The 22,729-nt window shown below is 44.1% G+C and overlaps 1 protein-coding gene across 5 annotated transcripts in view; it reads left to right on the top strand.

Annotated features, from left to right (window-relative positions):
* The first annotated feature begins 243 nt into the window (after positions 1–243).
* The window catches only part of INTU (inturned planar cell polarity protein), a 70,277-nt gene continuing 47,791 nt past the window's right edge, over positions 244–22,729 (top strand). For 2 of the 5 annotated variants that reach the window (XR_011970573.1, XM_072624611.1), the window contains exons 1-3: positions 244–506; positions 10,563–11,089; positions 17,090–17,175. Coding sequence is in view for 4 of the 5 variants with exons in the window: in XM_072624611.1 (XP_072480712.1) it covers positions 277–506; positions 10,563–11,089; positions 17,090–17,175 (843 nt within the window). In the remaining variant the exon portion in view is untranslated. Of the gene's footprint in view, positions 507–7,928; positions 10,033–10,562; positions 11,090–17,089; positions 17,176–22,729 lie in introns of those variants that run through there. The other 3 variants (XM_072624609.1, XM_072624610.1, XM_072624612.1) reach the window with 3 other exon arrangements.

The raw sequence follows: 22,729 nt of genomic DNA, 5'->3' as shown, positions 1-22,729 counted from the left end.
GGTCACAGGGGATGTAAGCAGCAGTCAGAAGATGAACCAGTCTAGATCTCTCCCGGCTCCCCGTCTCGCCCCTTCAAGTCCATCACATGGCCTCCTTCCCCCCGCTTCTCCGCCCTCCACCGTCTCCCTTCCCCCTCCAGTCTCCTCCCTTCCCTCCAGAGCCTGGAAGCTTCCCCGTCTCCTAGGCGACCTCACAGCAGCCAATAGAAACAGCAGCTGCGCTCACGTGGCCCGTGGCCCCGCCCCCAGCCCTCGTTCTCGGCCTGGACTCCAGACATGTCGGGCGGGAGTGGCTCCGGGGCCCGGCCGGGAGGGCCGCAGTGGCGGGCCCCTCCGTTACCCGCAGGGAGGACGGAGGATGGGGCGAGGGCTGCCGCGGCCCGGCTCGGGGGCGCCCCCGCCTCGCCGGAGGAGGAGGAGGAAGAGGAGGAGGACGAGAGCGGGGAGAGCGGCGACGGCGGGAGCCGAGGCTCATCGAGCTTCTCCGGCAGCGCCAGCGACGACGAGTAAGAGTCGCGAAGAGGGACATTTCTGTGCGTCCGCTGCGCGCCCCAAAGAGGACCACGTGATGGGGGCGGGGCCGGGAGAGGGCGCCTCGGCCGTGGGGGGGTCTGGGAGGGGGCGGGGCCCATTTTACATCTGAGCAAACTGAGGTGCGGAGTGAGGAGACTCCCAAGTCAGCATTCGAACTCAGGTCCTCCCCCTCCTAAGCCAGCGCCCTTCTTCCATGCATTCCTCCCTCGAGTCGCAGTCGTGTTCATTGTGGTGGGCGTTGACAGCCGGCCCCCTCCCCGCGCCGAATCGCAAAGACTTAAAGTCGCTAATTTCTTAAACCGGGATTGCTCGCTCCTGTATTGACCAAGTGCGCATGTGCGCGCTCCCTAGAGAGACGCAAAGTGTCCAGCGCCGGATACATTTATCTCCCGCCCCCCAGGTAGCTCCGTCCAATGGGAAGCAGCCACTGTAATAGCATGCAGCATTCATTGATTCACCAAACCAAAGGACCTACTGTGTGTGTGTGTGTGTGTGTGTGTGTGTGTGTGTGTGTGTGTGTGTGTGTGTGTGTGTGTGTGTGTGTCTGTGCGTCTGTGTCTCTGTGTGTCTCTTATGTGTGTGTGTCTATGTCTGTGTGTGTCTGTGCGTGTGTCTGTCTGTCTGTGTGTCTGTGTGTCTGTGTCTGTGCATCTGTGCGTCTGTGTCTCTGTGTGTCTCTTATGTGTGTGTGTCTATGTCTGTGTGTGTCTGTGTGTGTGTGTTCCTGGCCTTCACGGTGCTCGCAGTCTTGTAGGGAGGTGAGGAAGCTATTCTGGACAACAGTGCAAACAGCATTTTGTGATGAGTGATCAGAAGGACATAAAGGGCTTTTTTGAGGGGCAGAACTTTACAGAAAAAGGAATTCTAAGATCTCAAGAGAATCTAGCACATCCCATACAGCCCAGCCTCCATAGCTTGTCACCCCACCTCTTTCATTTTCCAGGTCAATTCAGTATATGAATGTGAACGCTTGCTGGAGAGGACATCCAGGTCACTTCCTAGATACAACATGGGAGAGGGGTAAAAACAAGGATTCTTCTGAAAGAGTTTGGGGGTGGAGTTAATAGTCTGTGTGGGTAAGGTGATGTGTCACCCAAAATATCAGATGCACATTTGGGCTGCATTAAATGGGGCACAGCTTCCAGGAGTGGGGCAATGATGGTCCCACTGTCCTCTGGCCTAGTCAGAGCCTTGTCCTCATTCCCCGGGGCTATGAGTCAGGATGGACATTGATCAGTTGAAGAGTGCCAGAGGAGGGCAGCTGGGATGGGAATGTCTATTGAAGGAGCTGGGAAGCATTCAGTCTGATGAAGAGGGCATGCTAGCTGTCTTCACTTATTTGAAGGGCTGCCATGGAGTGGGGAAGGAATTAGACTCACTTCTTTGGGTCCTAGGGTGCAGGACCACGGGCAGAGGGTGAAGTTCCACAAAGGCCAATTTAGTCCTGAAGTCAGGAAACGCTTCCTGACAATTAGAGTGGCCCCAAAGTGGAAGGGGCCAGCAAAGTAGTGCACCCCCTCTGCCTGGAAGCCCTTAGGCAGCAGGGGATGAGAGTTTCATATTAGTACAGTGGCCCCTGGGTCAGCATTCAAATCCTGCCTCCCACTTATTAGTCCAGTGTGACCCTGGCCAAGTCCCTTACCCTCTCATCGTTTCAGGCATTTCTCTAAGTTTATGACTTGCAGATCTGTATTGTCAGTGTGAACGTCCTTACTGAGTCCTTTTACCAGTGAAATCACAGGGCCTATTTAAAGCACTTCTTAAGATCATGCTCTTTTTCTGGCTTTTCTTCATGCACTGATTGGGGCTTTTGAATTCTGAGTGCTTACATTAATAAGACACTGACCAAATGCTTGTTGCATTGATTTGAAGGTTAAGTTGTTTTAAATTTTATGGTAGTCAATTTGACAATTTTAAAATTGACAATTAAAAGAACTGAAATTTGGGGCTATGGTTTCTGGTTCTCATGTCTTCTAATGGCTTTAGAACCAGAGATCATAGAGTTAAAGCTAGAAGGATCTTCAGAGGATCTTCCTTTTGTCCAAAGCCCCTGTTTTACAGATGGGAAGTCTGAGGCCTATGGAAGCTAGGGCACTTGACAATCATCACACAAGGAAGAAGTATCAAAGGCACTATTTGAAACCAGGTCCTCTGGCTCCACTCTACCACACTGGGGCCTTTTAAAACTCTCACCTCTAGAAATTAAGTGTAAGGAAGTAGGTGATTCCTGACCATTGAGCTGGCCCTGCCACTGCTTTTATCACTGTACCAACTGTCAATACAGCCCAGAAATTCCAATTACTGTCATTTGCAATCTCAGCCAAGTGACCTTACATTGTGGCTTACTAGCTTTTTGGACAGAGACAGTCCAGTTCTGACATCTTGCCCAGATTTTTCAGGACACTGAAACTGTCTGTCTCCCAGGAGATAGGCATGTCTATAGAATGTCTTAGAACATTATTTTCTCATCTTTTTTCATCATTGCCAGTTGGCAGAGTGCAGCATGAAACCTGAGTTTTAATTGTGCAGATATATTTCTCTTCTTATCAGTGATAGAAATGGTTTCTCATGTGGTCATTTATAGTTTGAAATTCTTTTGAAAATTATTCACACCCTTTGATCACTTATCTATTGGGGAATGGCTCTGGATGATGTAAATTTGTATGAATTTCCATTATTGTGGACATCAGACTTTTCTTGGTGATAACTGATAAAAATATTTTCTCCCCTCTACCATTTCACTTCTAATTTAGTTCTTGATTTTATTATGCAGTCAATTTCCATTTTTATGTAGTCAGAACTATCTTTCTATCTTTTCTGATTTCCTCGATCCTTATTTGGATAAAAATTTTTCCCCTGGTCCTAATAGTGAAAGATCCAGGGCCTAAGCCTAATCTCTACCCAACTGCTTTTGGATTTTCCCAGCAGTTCCTTTTAAGAAAGGAGTTTTGCACCCAGGAATTGAGGTTCTTTGGTTTGCCAAAGCACTGGATGACCATTCTGATGGATTCAGTTTCTGGCTTTTCTAGTCTGTGCCACCAATCAACTCTTCTGCCTTTTAATCAGGCACATGAAATGTGGATGACTACTGCTCAGTAATACCATTGGACTCTTCCACTTCTTAAAGGTCCAAACCAAGCCATGTTTTTGTTTCTTTATTGCAAACTAAGTGGAACAATGGATGAATCAGTTTTCCCCTCAACTTTTAAGAAGACAAGGATTGTCCTTTCTATCCTCTTGGGTACTCCCCACAGAAACAAGCATAAAGTTAATAAACAGTTTTAAAGATGAGCCTAGAGTGCCTGTCTTCTGCCTGTCAGTGTTTCTTTAGTGACATCTGGATTAACGTTCAGAGGACTGAGTCTGCTGATATTATGATAAGTTCTCAGAGCTTTTGATGGGCAGACAGGCATGTGATGGCTAGATCACTAAACATCTCCATGCCAGATTTATAGAGTAACAAACTAACCCAGTATGTAACAACAAGAACAATAAATCCTGACATTTATATTCTGTTTTAAGGTTTGCAACTCCATTTGATCACATCTGATCCTTAGAACAACCTTGTGAGTTAGGGGCTATGATTATCTCCATTTTACAGATGAAGAAACCAGAGCTGAGAAGGGTATAAGCATCTTGCCCATGACCACAAAGCTAATGTCTGAGACAGTATTCAAGCTCGGTTTTTCTGACTCCGCATCCAGTGCTCTACCTAATACTCAGGAAGCAGAAATGGTTAACATCAAAGCTGAAGGCATGGGTAGAAGAGAAGGTTGCAGTTCATAGTACTTTGTGACCTGAAAGAAATAATTAACTGCATTTTAACACCTAGAATGAGAGATGTCAGCAGGGAAATACATGAGTGAAAAAGAGGACATCAAGCAGTCAATTAGCAAGCAATTATTAAACGCCTAATGCTAGCTGCTAAGGGATTTGAACACACACACACACACACACACACACACACACACACACACACACACAAAGAAACAATTCCTGCTTTCATATACCTCTGATCTATCAGAAGAGACAACATGTACATACATATATATATATATATGTACAAAATAAATACATACAGTGTAGACACAAGATGGAGGGCAATCGTAGAAGGGGAGAATGAGGAAGGGCTTCCTCATGAAGAAGGTGGGACATCCTAGGAGGTGAGGAAGAAGTACATTCCAGGTATCGGGGACACCCAGTGCAAAGACCTGGAGATGAGAGATGAACTGAGCTGTGTAAATAATACGGAGAGGTCCAATCTGATTCGATTATTCATTAAGAGAAATAATGTATAATGAGACTGGAAAGATAGATTGAGATCAGGTTATACAGGGCTTTAAAAACAAACAGATATTTTATTTATATTAAAACAAATATTTTATGTTAGAGGCAATGGTGAACCATTGGAGCTTATCACATAGGGGACTGACAGATCGCTTAAGTAAATTCATGTCAACTGTGTGAATGATGGATTGGAGGAGGAAGAGACCTTGGGCAGGAAGATTGTGGCAGTTGTCTCGATGAGAGCCAGTGAGTGCCTGAACTAAGATGGTGGCTCTGTGAGTAGACAGAAAGGGTCAGTTGGCAAAGGTATAGTAAAGGTAGAGATGCCAAGATTAGGCAACTGATTGGAACGAAGGAAAGTGAGAAGTTGAGGTAACCCTGAGGTAGATCTGAGAGCCTAGAAAAGTAGGGTGATTCTCACAGAAATAGAGGTGTTTGATGGAGGAAAAGAAGGAAGATCTGTTTTGTCCATGTTGAGTTTGAGATGCTTATGGGACATCCATTTGGAAATGTCCTATAGGCAATTGATGAATTGGGTCTGGAGCTCAAGCTCAGAGTGGGCATGTGAGTCTATGAGTCATCTGCATACTAATACCTAGGGAACTGATGGGGTCACTGAGAAGGAAGGGGACCTTGGAGAGAGCCTTGGACAGACAGTATCCACAGTTAGGGGGTTTGGTCAGGGAAGCTTGGGACTGGACCACAAAGTGAAGAACTGTTGGGAGGCACAGATAATTGTATTAGGAATATATCTTTATTCATATGGAGAGGGAGCCAACAGGTGGCATCTCCCTGGTTAAGATGGAATAGGCTTTTTTATAAAAAGAAAAAAGTACAAGCATGAGTGGTAGAAAACTACTGGCTAAAAATAGCTATACATCACGAAATTGCTAGCTTGCTAAAAATGTGTTGGGTAATCAGAGTCTTCCTGGCACATTTATGGTCTGCTCTGGGCATTCTTTTGAGTTTTGCTGGTACAGCAAGAACAGGGCAACCTCTAACTATGAGCAAGCTATGGCTAGTAGGCCAGCCAAGGAGACAGAGAAGGTGGGAGTGGTCAGACAGGCAGGACAACCAGGAGAGAAAGGACCCTAAAAACCCAGAGAAGTAGGAGTATCCAAGAGGAGAAGGGGCAGCAGAGACCTCACAAAGGACAGGGACTGAGAAAAAGATGGGGATTCAGTCATTGAGATCTTACTGTTGAGCTCAGTGATCTTAGAAAGGCATGGAAAGACTTATGCAAAATGGTGAAGAGGGAAATTAACAGAACCAAGAGAACATGGTGTACAGTGACAGCATTATTGTTTTAAGAATGACTGAGTGGCTAAGCCATTTAGACTATTATGAATACACTAATTACAAATGAAGGATGTATGAAGAAAGATGCTGTCTGCATCCAGAGGGGGGAAAAAGTGATACATAGAAGCATGTATAGAATAATTTCATACACACACACACACACACACACACACACACACACACACACACATTTGGGTAGCCATCTCTAGGGCAGAGTAGGAGGGAAGAAAAAAGGGGGGAAAGAAATTTACAAGAAAATTTTATATTTAAAAGGAATAGCAGATTTGCAATTTCATGTGCAATCATCTTTTTTATATACTTTGTTATGGAAATGCTTCTTTTATTCCATGAATTAAAAATAATTTTTTTTAAAATTAGATTCTTACAGATTACAGAGATCCACTCTAGAGAGAGCAGTTTGAAAAGAACTGGAAACTAGAATTCAAAGATTCTGGAGTGAATGAAAGGAGAAGTAGAGGAGAAGTGTAGACAGCTAGGATTTTGACTGACAAAGGGAGGGAAATGGACAATCATTTGAGGGGATGACTGGGTTGAGGGAAGGCTTTTTTAAAGGGCGGAACTGACTTGGGAAGGTTTAAGAGCAGTAGAGAAGGAACCAATAAAGGGGGAAAGATTGAAGATGGGGGAAGAGTATGATTGAGGGGAAGATTTGCTGAAGAAGATAGGAGATAGGGTTGAAGACACAAGTAGAGATGTTGACCTTGGCTACAAGGGCCTCCTCTTTGTCAAAGGAAAAAGTCATAGCCATGTTTCTGGCCCAGATCAAGATGGGAAAACAGAGAGGTCTGCAGATCCCAGGGACTGGGGGTGAGCCAGCGAGGCATCAGAGAGCAGGAAGAGGGTAGGCACCAGAGTGGAAAGCATCAAAGTGGACTGACCCTTCTGTGGGCCGCTCCCCAGTTTCAGGTCACAAATCCAGGATAGACCGAGAAGAGGATCAGCATCTCAGGGCAGTGGTCCAGGGTCTGAGTCTGTGCGATGACAAGGAAGGAAATTGCACAACCAAGCATTAGTTGTGAGGTTCAGACCCCAAGAATATCTTCAGTGCCAGCCCCCAGCTCCATCAAAGCCCTAAGCAGGGCAGGAATCGAGAACAAAGGGGAGCCTATACTTAAGGATGGCAGGTTAACGGATTACATTATAATGTGCAGGTTGATTCATGCATCCCCTCAGAACTCAGTCATCATCAGGGGTCATAGAGGAAATCTTATGAGACAGATGGCCGAGGAGGGGGTTTGTTACATTTGGTGATCTTAAAAGGAGAAAGGAAAGGGTAGAAGAGGGATGGGAGAAATTCTCTCATGCAATTCGACTATACAAGAAATCTAGCAGTGTGAGGAGAGAGTGGGGCAAGCAGCTGACACTGGAACCTCACTCTCCTCTGAGCTGGTCAAGAGGGGAAAATGCATATAGTTGGATTCAGAAATACGATTCGCTCAACGGGAAAATAGTAGAGAGAGGGGATGATAAAAGGGACAATATAGTAAGGAAGGGTTAGTCCTAAGCAAAACAGACTCTAAGCAAGGATGTACAAAAATATTTATAGAAAAAATTGTGGTGACAAAGACCAAGAAATTGAGGGGGTGTCCCCAAGTTGGGAGGGATTTGGATTAAGGGGGATGGGAATAAGGGATAGGTAAATGGGGATGGGGACACAGAATGGGGTTTGAATGCTCATGGTAGGAGGTCACTGAGATGGTAGGGAGTGTTTGGAAAGAGAGATTCTTAAACCTTGAGAAATGACTTCAGGTACATTATAAGCGTTCATAGAAGTCTGTTTCTTTGTTATTACATGTTACCGTCCTCCTGTGGCTCTTTAATTGTCTACTATTTTTAAATTAAATTTTAGTTTATATTCAAACAAAAATCCTTCTCTCCCTCCCACCTGCTTTCCCCCTACATTAAGAAAGCAAGAAAAAATTACACCCCTATTGTCAACATGTCTAGTCAAGCAGAACACATTCAGTGTTTTAGACCAGGGAGGTGCTGGCTTGGTGTGTTCTGTCATGGTCACATCATATCTAGCTGGCTCCATGGATAACAGAGCACTGGACTTGGAATTCTTGCACACTTAGTAGCTGTGTGACTCTGGGCAAGTCTCTTAACTGCTTCTCATTCTCGGTTTCCTCATCTGTAAAATGGGGATAATAACAGCACCTCCCTTGCAGGGTTGTTTCAAGTATGCAATGAGATAATATTTGTAAAGCCCTTTGCAAACCTTTACCTTTATATAAATTCTGGCTCCCTTAGAATATTGTGCTTGGTTCTGGACTCTGCGTTTTAGGGAAGATATTGATGTCCACAGAATGCCAACCAGGGTGGTGAATGGCCTCAAGATCATGCTGTGTGAGGACTGGTTGAGCCAACGTTGGAAAGAGGGGTAGGATATTGGTCTTCAGGCTCTTAGGGAGAAGAAGGGTTAGGTTTGTTTTGCCTGGCCCAGGAGAGCTGAAGCTGCAGCAAAGCAAATTTAGGCTTAATATAAAGACAAATTCATGAACCATCAGAACCACCCCAAGGCTGGATGAGCTCCCCATAGTGGGGAGAAGGTCTGCCTTCCTGGAGGGGTCCCAGCCCAGGCTGGAGTCTTGTCCAGGTGTTGTCGAGGGGATTGTGGTCAGGGATGGGCCAGCCTTATGGTCACCGAGCCTTCCCTCCTCCCACTGAGATTCTGTGACTGAAGATTTGTTGGTGATGACAAGGGGAAATGGCAAGGATTCTTTGGCTTTGGAAGGTTCAAACCTAGCATTCTGACTGTAATAAAACTGGTCTCTTGACAACTGTACTGGTCTGTGGTTGGCAAATATAGCTAAACTGCTGCTTCTCATTTCTGTAACAGTTTTTTGGGTTTTTTTTGTTGTTGTTGTTATTGTTGTTTCTAATTTCTGACTTTTCTGTTTGGGCTTGAGTAGAATTACTAATGGCTGATGCAGAAAGTAGCTATATTTTTCTGTCTGGCTGAATGATCAGAATACAAATTATACCATTGTGTGCCCGCCCATTATTGCTCATGTTTCTGAAAGGCCTCTGCCTGGATGATTTTACCGTATCGAGTTTTTATTAAAGGGAAAGCAGTTTGTAAATTTTGCTTTGAGTAGTTTGGTTTCATCTTAAATTGATGCTGTAAAGTTGGTGTTCTTTTCTGTACTTCTAGAAGTTATATTTTTTCATTGCTTCACTTCTCAGAAAGATATTTTGATTCACATGATGAATTAGGAAATGTGTGGTTTACTGTCTTCCTACCGTCATCTATGAGAATTGTCTAAGAAATTATAGGTCTTGTTCTTGTGAATGCAGGCTGGCTCATAGAACCATAGATTTAAAGTTGGAAGGGACAGTGAAAGGCGTCTAGTTCAACCACCACATTTTATGGATGAGGAAACTGGGGTTCAGAGAGGATTTACATAATGGAATGTTTTTTAAAGTTTTTAAAACATGTTATTCTCATTGAATCCCCCAAATAACTTGGTAAGGTAAGGGAGGAAACTGAGGCTGAGACAGGATTCTGTCATAAGTCTTCTGACTCAAAGCCATTTCTTAATGTTCATAGGGTTCAACTGATTGGTCATTATTTTGAGTGCCTTGAATAAACAAATCAAACTGAGAGTGTTGCTGAATAGTGTAAGAGAGACATGGATCCAAGTGAATTTAGGGTTAGATGTCCAAAGGAAGAGACCTCCTTACTTTTACTGGGGGAAGGCCGTTGTTGTGATTTGTCCTTCATTCTTGAAGAGGACCGTGACATAAGGAAGATGATGTCATGACTTGTAAGTGAATTGAATCACAATGAGGCAGGGCTGTGTGAGGTGGCCAGCTTTATTCTCTCCTCTGGAGCCATCTGGGTCCAGTGGCAAGATGTAGATTAGGATGAAAGGAGGAAAGAAGGAAATGGTATTTATATGGCATTTAAGATAGCTAACGTACAGCTATTTAAATAGTACCTACTGTGTGCCAGGCACTATGCTAAGAGCTTTACAGATATTATTCCATTTGATGGTCCCAACAACCCTGTGCTGTTATTATCCCCATTTTGCAGTTGAGGAAGCAGGCAGATAGGTTAAGTGACTTGCCCAGGGTGACACAGTAAATGTCTGAGGCAGTATTGGAACTCAAGTCCTCCTGACTCCAGGCCCAGTGCCCTGTGTACTGTGACAGCAGCTACCTCTGGATGGATGGACAGAGATGCTTATTCATCTCTGATTCAAAGAAATAGCTGAGTACCAAGACACTAAAAAAGGCCACTTCACATCTCCCTCTCTGGTTCTTCACAAAACTTTCTGCAGGAGAATCTAGCCATGTTCACAATAAATTAGAATTCTGGGGGACAGTGGAATCTTAAAGATTCTGGGACAAAGCCTGGAGAAGGTGCTTGCCTTGTTCTTGGAGGCTCTCCAGATATAATCTTTTCTTCTCTTTCCCAGCAACCTTGAGGCTGAGTGGTCGGACAGTGTGCAGAAATACGGGGAGCTATTTTATCTAGAGCTGAGTGACAGTGAAGAAGAAAGTCTCCTTCTAGAAACTCCAGCTGTGAACCATGTCAGGTTCAGTGAAAATGAAATCATCTTTGATGAGGATTATCTCAGAGAAGGAAGAAAGTATGAACCCAGACTCAAGAAGTTTTCCAAAATTTTAAAAAGTCGGAGACTTTTGCCAAAACGTTACAATAAAAAAAACACCAATGGACCAGTCTCAATCCTAAAGCATCAGCCTACGCAGAAAATGGGCATCATCCTTCAGCAGCGGTACAAGGATGTGTCTGTCTTTGTAAACCCCAAAAACGCCACGGTCATGAAAGCAAAAGAGCATCTCAAGCTCCTGGAAGTGTTGCTGGGGATTATTCACCAGTCTAAATGGAGGAGAAGAGCTGAAGGCGCCAACAAAGCGAAACTTGTGGTACATGGCTTAGTTCCAGGAGGCCCAGCCATGAAGAGCGGACAAGTGTTGATTGGTAAGTGGCCTCTGCAGATGTTCAGCAAGGTGGCAATCCCAGAGCTCCTGGGCAACATGCGTGAGTGCTTCTGTGGGCTAGGATCAGGGAGCACTAGAAGAAGAGATGATCAGTGGTCCAGGGAGTCAACCCCCTGCAAATCTGAGCTCTAGTGTCTGAAATAAAAACACAGAAATAAGCACCTGGGGATACATGGCAAAGAGAGTATATGTGTGTAAGTGAAATATGTTCCCATGCTTCAGTAGCCAGTGTAGACCTCAAACCCCTCCGTATCCTAATACATGGATCTTCAGAAGCGGTGGTAGCCAAAATTTTTGTTATCTGGTTTAAATACCTCCCAGAACTCAACTAGGCTAGTCCTCAGACAGCTACAAAGGGTCTGTTACCATGAAGGCAACCAAGGGTCAAGCTTCTCCAGGAAAGGCTTTAAGAATCCAGGGTCACCAGACCATGGTAAGGCATGGCATTGGGCATCAGGGACCCTACACAGGAATGGGTGCATGTATATGCATGTACCTATGTATGTTTTATGTGTATGTACACATATACTTGTCTATGTGTACATATAAGTATATATCATGTGTATGGATCACATAGTCCTGTCTCCATGTGATTCGTCACACTGGAATGCAGTTCTCCAAGTCTGGAGATGCCATGATCTTAGCTATAACAAGCCAAGCCCACTAATAGAGAGGAAGACCTTAAGGTTTGCCCAGTACCAGATGATAGAAAATGTATAATTTGTGAATAGAAACCCTTCTAAATTAGACATCTGCCCTTGAGAGAACACTGAGTTCTTGGAGTGGTTTTATGCACCATACTGAGCAGCAATGTCAGCCACAGGTTAGCTTTCAGAATGCTCATCTTGGAGGAAAAAAGGCTGCCAGTCACAGTCAAAGAAAGAGTCCACAGATTCTTCTGAGAACATGCCTTGCTTGATGGATTGAGTCCAGTAGAAGCCACGTTGGCCACGTGAAGCTGACAGAGGCCTTTTCCAGGTGGTAGAGTCAGGAAGGTGAGGAATTTTGCAGATTGACATGGTTTTCGAGATGGGAGGAAAAGGAGCCTGACATTTAAAGCACTTAGTACGTTTGCCGGGGTTTCTGGCTTTTGTTTATTTTCTCCATGTTCTGGTGACATTCCTTCTGACAGAGAGCACCATTGGTTAAGAGCAGGAACTATAGGGACTGTATTTGTGTTTTGGCTATCTCCTGGGTGAAGTGAGGCTTCTACCATAGGTCATCTTTCTGATTAAATTTTCTAAGTGATTCCCCAGCCTGTCAACTAACAGAATATTCATTAATCTGCTCATTTTTCCAATTCTTTTTTAACATTTTCATTTCTTTTCTAGCTCTTTCCTCTCTTGCTCTCATGTCGTTTATAAGACTGGGTCTAAGTCTTGCTTCATTTCCTCTGGGCCTTCCTATTGACCCTGTGGCCAGGCTTTTCTTTCTCCTTGAAGCCTCACTCACAGGGGTTTTGCAGTTATTCTCATCTTTGGGGTTTGTGTCTTAGGTATCAGTTCTTTTTCATGGGTGTCTTTTCTTATTTTCAGCCTTACAACTTTGTGCTGGAGCTAGGAACTCTGCCATTCTAGAGAGAACTCCATGGTCCTGTGTCATTTGGGTCTGTGTTGTCTTGGATTCTTCTGCTAAGTTCTATGGGCATCATAGGGGTAGTGCTGCAGATATTCAGTGGGCACTGAGTGGTCTGTGTTGGAAACAGTATGATCACTGTCCTCTTTTTCTTTCTAGGATCCAGATCCTAGTTTTGCTCAGAGTAATAGACCTGCAGACTTGCCCTGAGTAGAACTCCAGGAGAAAGTCTTATGCCATCTCCAGGCTGCACACAGTAGGGGCTAAATAAATGTATGTTGAATAAATGAATGAATTTGTCATTCAGTCACATACAACTCTTTGTGACCCCATTTGGAGTTTTCTTGGCAAAGTTACTAGAGTGATTTGCCATTTCCTTCTCCAGCTCGTTTTACAGAGGAGGAAATTGAGGCAAACACAGTTAAGCGACGTACCTGAGCCCATATTTGAACTCAGATCTTCCTGAGTCTAGGCCCAGTACTCTATCCACCAGGCCACCTAGCTGCCCCAGATATGAACAGAGCGAGGCAAAGTTTTGTGGCCTGCAATTGTACCCGACCATGTGTAACCTTGGACATTATGACTCATTTCTTTCCTGTAAAGCTGAGCTCTGGTCCTTTCTGTCCTTATTGTCATAAAGCTAAGGTGAAGATTAGAATATAAGCTAAATTTAAAGGGTGACTGTGAACTTTTTCAGAACCCAGGAGTGCCAAGAGAACCATGCCAAGGGTGAGGGCTTATTTTTAGAATTCACCTGCTTCTTTTGGCTGCTCCCGGCCTGTTAGCCTCCTGGGCGATCTGTAATTGATTTCTCCTTTGTCTTATCTCATTTTTACATGCATAGTCATAGTCTTGCTCTAATTTGTTTTCTCTTGATCAGGGTGCACATGTACCTCCTCCCTGTGCTATTTTGTGAGCTCCCTGGGAACAAACACCTTGGTGTGATTGTCTTTCAGTCAGTCAACAAGCATCTATGAAATGCCTTCCATGTACCAGACATTATGCTAGGGGGATATACTCAGGGGATACAAGTACAAAGAATAAGACGATCTCTGCATGCTGACAGGGAGACAACAGGTACGCATAACAGCGTCAATAGAAAGTGAACAAATACTAATCCCACATGAAGGAGTTTTGAGATACAAGGTGATTTGTTAGAGTTGGAGTGATTCATATACAAGGTTATAAGGGGGGGTAGACTGTCCTGCCCTAATTATGCCAATCATCGGGTGGTAGACTCTCCAAGAGAATACTGAGATGCCAGAGAAAGAGCGGCTCATATGAGCTTTATTATTAATAAGTTTTATCAGGGTTAATTGGGTTTTTAAGGGAGTTTACTCACAAGAGACCAGTCATCCTGGGCAGCAGCAGGACAAAGTAACATCATGAATCCCCACATCAACCCCAGGCCAGGTCAGGTATTCCATAGAAGCAGAACAGAGAAGGCTCAGTACCAGAACGGCCCAGAGTGCCATGAGGCCAAAAAGTTATACAGCTTTTTCAAGGAGTTTGTCTGAGAAAGGCAGAAAAGATAACTTGAGGGAACTGAGATGATCTGAGGCCACAAAGGTTTTAGGGGGAGCATGAGGGATGGGATCATGTTTGAAGGCATTAGAAAAGTAGCCAGTCAACAGAAAGATGGAAGATTAGGAGGGGACAATCTTCTGGGGAAGACAGGAGGCACGTGGAGAAGTGTTAGGTGCTTGCTTGCCTTGGTGAGAAGAACCACCGCTTGTTTTGTAGAGTAAGAGGTGATGCCAAGGGGTTTCAAGATGGAGAGAACGGAAAAAGAGGAGGTGCAGTGCTCAGCACATGGAAGACCAGAAATGTCTGTCCAATGAGGGAATGGAAGAATTTGTTTTTAGAATCTATCTTAAGCTGACGTTTTATGGACACAGAAGTAGAAAAATAATGTTTTGAACAGTGGCTAAATCGGCACAAAGCCAACCTTGCAGCTTTAAAAGGAACACCTAGTTGTTCCTGCGGGTGGCTTTCTCACCTTGTCAGCAGGCCTCAGGCTCTCTCTGTATCTGTACAGCCAGGTCTCTGTTGCTCCATGAGCCGGCAGGGCAGGACTCTGCTAATATTTGTGGAGAAAGTTACTGAACAAGAAGTAGGCAGCCTCTGGGAGTGATCTGAACACCTGACACAACCTACTTCATCAGCCAGTTTTTGTTGAGCTTTTCTGGTGCTCTGTGAAGACATTTATTGGGGGCGAGTGTGGAAGTGAGAACAAGGAAGGATTTTTTTGTAAAGTCTAAAGACTTTCTACCAGAAAAAAAATTAATCTTGGAATAAAAGTGCAATATACAGATTTAAAATTTATTTCATGTTATTGCTTTTAAAATGCCCATATCTGTAGTTTCATTAGTAAAGGGAACAGATAGTGTGGAAACCCCCTCACCAATGTGGATCAGAGGATCTTCTGTTGCTCAGTGCCTTATGTGATAGAAGATATCTAGTCTTCATACATATGCCCACACCTATATAGAGGAATTTTCTCAGATCTTTCCACTATCATAGTATGGGATTCCATCTATGGAGAGATAGTAGAGCTGGATAAGTAGATGTGAGAATCATCAGTAAAGAGATGATGGTTGAATCCATGGGAGCTGATGAGAACACCAAGTGACTTAGAATAGAGGGAGAGGAGAAGGAGGCCCAGGACAGAACCCTGAGGGGTACCTACAGTTAGAGAGTGTGATCTGGAGGATCCAGCAAAGCAGTCAGAGAAGAAGAGGTCAGATAGGGAGAAGAACCAGGAGAGAAAGAGGAGAGATCCAGGAGAAGATGGTGACTGGCAGTGTCCAAGGCTGTGGAGAGACCCAGAAGGAGGAGGATTGAGAAAAAGGCCATTCAGTTTGGCAATGAAGAGATCATTGGTGACTTTGGAGAGGTCAGCTTTGGTGGAATGAGAAGCTCAGAAGCCGGACTGCAGAGCATTTAGAAGTGAGACGAGGAAATGGAAGCAGCTTGCTTGAGAAGTTAGCCACGAAAGAGAGGAGAGACAGGAGGTGACAGTGGGGATGAATGGATCACATGAAGGCTTATTAAAGACAAAGCAGACACAGGCATATTTGTAAGCAGTAAGGAAGTGTCCCTAGACAGACTGAGATTGAACACAAGTGACGGTGGGGATGACGGGCAACAATCTGCTGCAAAGACGGGATGGAATGGGATCACTCATTCACATAAAGGGGTGTGTTTGCCTTGGCAAACAAGGGCTATATCATCATATGAAACAGGTAAGAGGGCAAGTGGCAGGGGCATTAGAGTGATGGGAGATAAGTAAGAGGAGAGAAGAGGGAGCTCTCGGCCAATGGTCTCCATGCATGCGTGCGTGCATGCGTGTGTGGGTGTGTGTGTGTGTGTGTGTGTGTGAAATGTGGGGCAAGGTTCTCTGCTAAGACAGTTTAGGGAGGGGCATCGATGGGAGGTTGGAGGAGGGATGAAAAGGTGGCTAGGTGGCACAGTGCATAAAACACTAAGGCTGGAATCAGAAAGACCCCTCTTCCTGAGTTTGAATCTGACCCAATATTTACCAGCTGTGTGACCCTGGGCAAGTCCTTTCACACTGTTTGCCTCAGTTTCTTCATCTGCAAAGGGAGCTGGAGAATGAAATGGCCAGCTTCTCTAGTATCTTTGCCTAATTGGGGTCACCAAGAGTCAGACACGACTCAAAAACAACTGGGAAGATTTGGGAGAGCCGCTGTGGAGAGTGGGAGAGTGCCTTGATAAGAGAGGTCTAGTAGGATTTTACTAGCAGCAGTGAGGGTCCAGAGGAGATTGTGTAACACAGATTTGTAGTGGATCCAGTCAGCATGGGTTTCTGATTTTCTCCAGCTTTCTTCAGCTGTCATGTGTAGAAGCAAAGCCAGCATATAATGGGAGTGATCCAAGGCTGGGGTTGGCAGAGCAGAATTGGTGATCCAGTAAGGGAACAGGGGACTCAAGAATGGGATGTTATAGAGGTGAATTGTTCCCCAAGGGGTCAAGATGAGGAAGTAAGCAAAGTGTAGCCAGTGCAGGTAAGATGACCTGGGAAAGGATGGAAAGTTGGGAGGCCAGGGAGGGCCTGGTGAATATAAAGAGCAGGGTTTGGAGAGGGAAGCACTGGAATGGTGGCATCAGATAAGGTTTGTGCATGGAATCAGTGCATTGGTGGGTGACAGCAAGAGGTTGGGTCTGACCATCTTTGCGTGTGGTTGAGGTGGGGTGGAGGAAGAGATCATGGGAAATGAGAAAATGGTGCTGGCCTGGGAGTTAAGGGAGCCTGACATCTCTGAACTTCCCTGTCATACGTAAGACGGGGAGGGGTGAACTAAAATATTTCCAAGTCCCTTCCAGCCTTAAAATCCTCAAGCTCTGTGACTTTCCTCACTTCCTTTCACATTCTTGTTTTTAGGTGATACCCTTGCCACTGTAAACGATGTGGATGTGACCTCTGAGAACATAGAAAGAGTTTTATCGTGCATTCCAGGCCCTATGCAGGTACTGTCCTTTTGTCCCTTGGCTTATTCTGAATGGACAACATGTAATGAATTCTCTACTTGGATTTTTACTTTCAAAGCTGTCTCTTAAAGATGTAATAATAGTGAGAAGCCCTATATAGTCCCTTCACATTCTGACCTTTTGTGTTCTGGAAGTTTTAAAATTTTAGATTTGAATAACATGATTCCCTTTTTGCTAGAGGTAGGCATTATTTCTACAAATAGAACTCTTCTTTAGTAAAGGGACAACTGGGAAATACATTATGATTTCATGTGGGTCTTGTTAAAGTCATGAAAAATCTAGACATAAAAACTTTGCTTTTAAGTCAGCATAGACAGGCACTCTTTGGACATCCTAAATACTCTATGATCATAGAAGTCCGCATTCTCTAGTTCTCACTGGAAATTTATAGCTGAAAATAAGGCCAGTAGGCATATCTCTCCCAACCACTGGCTGGCAGTTACTTAGGAAAGGAGCAATAGATGTTCGAGCGGGTGGAGAGAATTCTCTTGCCCTAACTAAACTACCAGAGTTATTTGTTTTTTAACCAGACATCTCCTGTATCCTTCCTTAAAAGCAGATACTCTAGCATTTAGTAGCTGTATTTCCCCTGATATAAGTCCATTATTCTCCTGGTAATGCTATGAGGCTACTGATCATGGGGCACTGTGATCTTAGGAGAAGCAAAGCTGCCTGTTACCCGAAGAGCAGTGGAAAGCTGGATGATGCCTGTGTGTGTGTAAGTGATAAGTGTGGTGGTGTGGTGGTGGTGGTGACAAAAGACATATTCATAGCTCTTTAAAGTATGTAGAGTGGAATACTATGGGGAGACCTTCACATGTTGATGGCAGGAACCTTTCAGAACAGATGCCTAAGAATAAGATAATATGTGTAAGGAGCTTTGCAAACTTTAAGGCAGTAAAACAACCCCTCACTTACCTGGGAGGAAGCCAAGTCCCAGAGATGGGGGCTGACTTGCACAGTATCACCCAGTCTGAGCCAGGATTGAAACCCAAGTCTTCTGACTCTTAAATCTCTACCCTCTTGCAATTTATACCTAAATAGGAAACTGTATAATAAAGTCTCCTGAGTGTTGTTATAATTAAACAAAAACAAACTCATTGGAGACAAGGTTATGTAATGGAAAGAACACTGGACTCCCTCAAGAGTCAGAAGACTTGTCTTTCGTCCTGGTTTTGTCCTTGGCTACCTATGAACTTGGGCGATTCATTTCAGCAAATATTTATTAAGGGCTATGAAAACACTGTACTGAGCTCTGCGAAAGATTGCAAGTTTAGACAAGGCAAGATTTCTGTACTCTTGGAGAGTACGTGAAAATACATTAAAAGATATACCTGATTGCATGAAAGATGTATGTAAATAACAATGTGACGTCAGAGAGCAAAGATTATTTATCAGCTAGGGAGATCAATGAGGCCTTCATTCATGGAGGAGAAGGTGGTATTTGTAAATAATAAGCAAAAAGATGGATTGGGACGATGGCAGTCCAGACTTATGGAGTAGAGTGAGGAAATGCACAATGGTGGGAGTGTACAGGCCATGTGTGTGGGATGATAGCAAAGAGTCCGGGGTGTCTGAATCAGAGGGTGCATCAGGGGATGAAGAATGATGAGAAAAGGGTGGAAAGCGAGAACGATGTCCACTTGTTGGGGCATTGATGTCTGGCCAAGGAGTTTGAACTTCATTAGGAAGCCTTGCAAGGTGGTAGGACAGAGGGTGTAGGGCCACTCCAGAAAGAAATGGTTATAAATTTTTTGATACATACGAGCCTTTTTCCTCTTTCTTTAATCTCCTGTATGTAAGGTGAATTTTGTGTGTGTGTAAGGTGGATTTTTGATATTCTTTTTAAGATACTAGCTCCCAGGATCCACGGCCATGACAATATCTGGTTCCCAGGCTCATGGTTGGTAAACATCTCCACCATACTTGTGCAGCATTATATAATGATAAATAATATAGACATTGAGTTCAGCTGGTAAATGCCCACTGCACCAGCACAATGAGGTATAATGATATGTAAACTTGTGAAGTTACTGCTGGCACAATGCCTGCTTTGTCTGCTGCCTGTAAATCAAGCAGGCACTGGTCAGTGAGTGGGGAACGTACCAGTGTAATGCTGTGCATGTCATCAAGACATAGGGGAGATTTGGGTAATGCACAGAGGAATGCATGTATTTGTCTCAACTGGCCCTCACTGAGGCTTAGGGAGGCTGGAGGAGCTGGTGCTCCCATTATCAACAGCTCCTTGTGACGAGACGAGACTAGAATAAAGCTAGCTTGTTTAAGCCCTTATTCTGACTCGTTCCTGTCTGCCCTGTGCTGGAACACCCACTGGCAGCCCTCCCGGGACTCCCCTTGTCTTATCCTTGGCATAGCCTGTGTTACCTGTGTGTGGTTAATCCTAGCAGGGGGATTTCTGAAGCAGAGTGGGCACAGTTTAATGTCTTTGGGAGTGTAGATGCAGATGGCTTTCCAGAAGGCTCAGACCACTTCACAGCTCCACCATGTTATTAGCGTGCCAGTTTTTCCACAGCATTTCCAAGAATTGTCATTTCTTTCTTTCCTTCCTTCCTTCCTTTTTTTTTTTTAACCAATTTTGCTACGCATGAGGTAGGCTATCAAGAGTTATTTTAACTTGCCTTTTTCTAATTGTTAATGATTTGGAACATTTTTCTTATGGGGAATGGCTCTTGTTCTTATACATCTAAATTCGTTCCTTAGATAACTTGGATATTATACCTTTTTCAGAGAAAGTTGCTGTAAAGATTTTTTTCCCGGTTAACTGGGTCCCTTTCATTTTAATTGTCTCAGTTTTGTTTGGGAAGAAGCTTTTTGATTTTATGTCATCAGATTATTTATTTTATCCTTCTAAGATCTTCTCTGTCCCAAGCATGGTCATGAACTCTTCCTGTAGCCATGGCTACATTAGGTATCAAACAGTGCTGGATAAGCAAAGTAACTTGGGCAGTGTTGTCATTTTTATCATGTTAGCCCAGCCTTCCCATAACAGTGAATCTCTCTCCAATGATTCACATCTGTCTTTATTTCTTTAAGGAAAGTTTTGTAATTATATTCATAGAGTTCTCTTATATGTCTTGGTAGGTGGACTTCTGCCTGTATGTTTATTTTGTACACTGTAGTTTTCTGTTTCTTCTGGCGGGTTTTATTGGTAGTGTGTAGGAAGGCTGATGATTAGTGTGGGTTCATTTTACATCCTGCTGCTTAGCTGAAATGATTCTTTTTTTCCAATTAATTTAGTTAATTTTCTACAGTTCCCTAAGCCCCCGCTCCAGCTGCCTGTGTTGTGACTTTGGGGGCACCCATAACCCAAGAGAAGAGGTAGGAGATGGTGTGATGGCTCCCTCGCACCAGCCAAGAGCGGGGCCTGGCCACATCACAGTAAGAAATTGTGAATTTGAGGAATTCACAGAAGCCCAGGGAGATTTATAGGAGCTGATACAGAAAGCCACAGAACAGAAAAGCATCTGGAGTAACTTCACAGTGTAAATGAAGAGATTGTCCGAATTACTGAAAACCCAGTGATGCTCTCAGAGAGCGGGTATTGGGGCACATCTCCCTCCTTAGGCAGAAGGGCGATGGGCTGGCCTCACTTTTTCTGGTGCGGTCACTGTGGCTTTGCTTTGTAGTTTTTCTTTGGACCGGGGAGGGTTTGATCTGGGCTTGGGGGAGGGCGATGCAAACAAAGACCTCTCTAAAATAGACTTTTGTAATTACCCAGACTCCAAAACTCATGTGCATAGGTTTGGGCTTCCCAGGACTCTTTACAAATGCATGCTCACTAGGCAAATATTTGCCAGCCAGGACCCATCCCTCCTCTCACTTCCATCACCCTGAATGATTGCGATGGCTTTCTCAGGGATCATGAACCTGGAGAGAGAAACCCCAGAACCTAATTGTGCTGAAAATTGTCACAGGCTAGAGTTTGTCTGCTAATGTATGTAGCCTTAAAGGGACAGCATACTCAATGACTAAAATGATTTAAAAAGTGTTAATAAAGTCAGCCTTGAGAGGCAACAAAATCCGGGTCAATACTACAAGTTCCATCATGCCAGAATTAAAAGAGACATTCCTCCTTTCTGTCAATAATCAGTCAGCTGTTTCAGAGGGACGGAAGGAAGCCAGTGATCTTTAGGAGGCAGAAAACCAACTTGATCATCTCCTTGGCACAGAAATTTAGAGCTGAAAGGGATCTGAGAGGTCAACTAGTCCAACCCTCTTGTTTTACACGTGAGGAAACTCTGGCCCAGAAGGAGTCATACAAGTAGAAGAGATAGAGTTGAGGCTTGAACAAAGGTCCTCTGACTCTAGGCCTAGCTTTTTTTCCATCTGTATGTGTATATGTATATGTGTGTATGTGTCTTATATGTAGAGATGTATGTATATATGTATGTGTATGTATATTATATAGAGACATGTATATATATATACATAGAGATAGATTTACATACATGTGTGTATGTACATACACATATACACACAATATACACATATCTGCCACATTGCTGACTGGTTTTTTAAAAAATAGCTTTCATCATTACTACTATCTCATTCATTGTAATTATGCTTGAAATCGGTTTTCTTTCCGTGTAGCTCTATGTATAACCAACCACCCAAACCACCAGCCTGAAGTGTAAACATTCTTGGGTTGCTGAACCAGCTTTGGCCAAGCCAGAAGAGCAATGGCTGGAATAATTCTTTCAAGATTCTTAATTGAGGTTCTTGGCGTTTTGAATCAGTTGGTATTGGATGGATGAGGAGGAATCACAGAATCAGAGATTCCAAGCTAGGAGGGACCGTTAGAGATATTCTGGTGCAGTCTCCTGATTTTACAGCCCAAGGTCACACAGGGGTTCATAGTGAAGCCAATCTCTGAACCTAGTGGCCCACCTCTGAGTCAGGGCTCTTTGCACGAAACCATGCAGCTTAGGGAAAAAAAATGCTTTTTTGCAGCAGAAAGAAAGTTGAATGGTTTGTGCAGGCTGCTATTAAAATTAATTTATAATTCACCAGCAGGTTGTTATTCCATAGGGATAGCAAAGAGGCCTGAGATTTAAGGTTAGATCAGCCACATGGGATAGATTCACTTTAGAAAATCATTTTTTTGCTTTGGGTTTTTTGTTTTTCTCTTTAATCTACAAATCCAGGTTCTTTGTGTCTGTCCCCATTTAATGAGCCCCTCCCCATCTAAATCCCTCACCAGAAGCCCTGCCAGACACACCGTTTTTCATCCTTTTCCCCCTCGTCTTACAGATCTACCCCCATGCCTTGCCTCACTTATCTTTCCTTCATAGCCCCAGTATACCCAGTGTCAGTTGGAATCGAGGACCTTACCCTGGGGTTTCCGTGATCCATCTAGTCACAGAGCTTCCCTGGGGCCAGTGAAAGCCTTCTGCTCTGTGTCCATGCACATGGGCATCGTCTTTTGTCCCCATGGGTACTGTCAATAACTTCCATATTGTTTCTCCTCTTCAGAGTTCCTACCAACAGAATCAGAATCCCTTCTAGCCTCTGC

Source organism: Notamacropus eugenii, chromosome 7, assembly GCF_028372415.1.
Source record: "Notamacropus eugenii isolate mMacEug1 chromosome 7, mMacEug1.pri_v2, whole genome shotgun sequence".
NCBI lineage: Eukaryota > Metazoa > Chordata > Mammalia > Diprotodontia > Macropodidae > Notamacropus > Notamacropus eugenii.
This window is presented reverse-complemented; position numbering and strand designations above follow the sequence as displayed.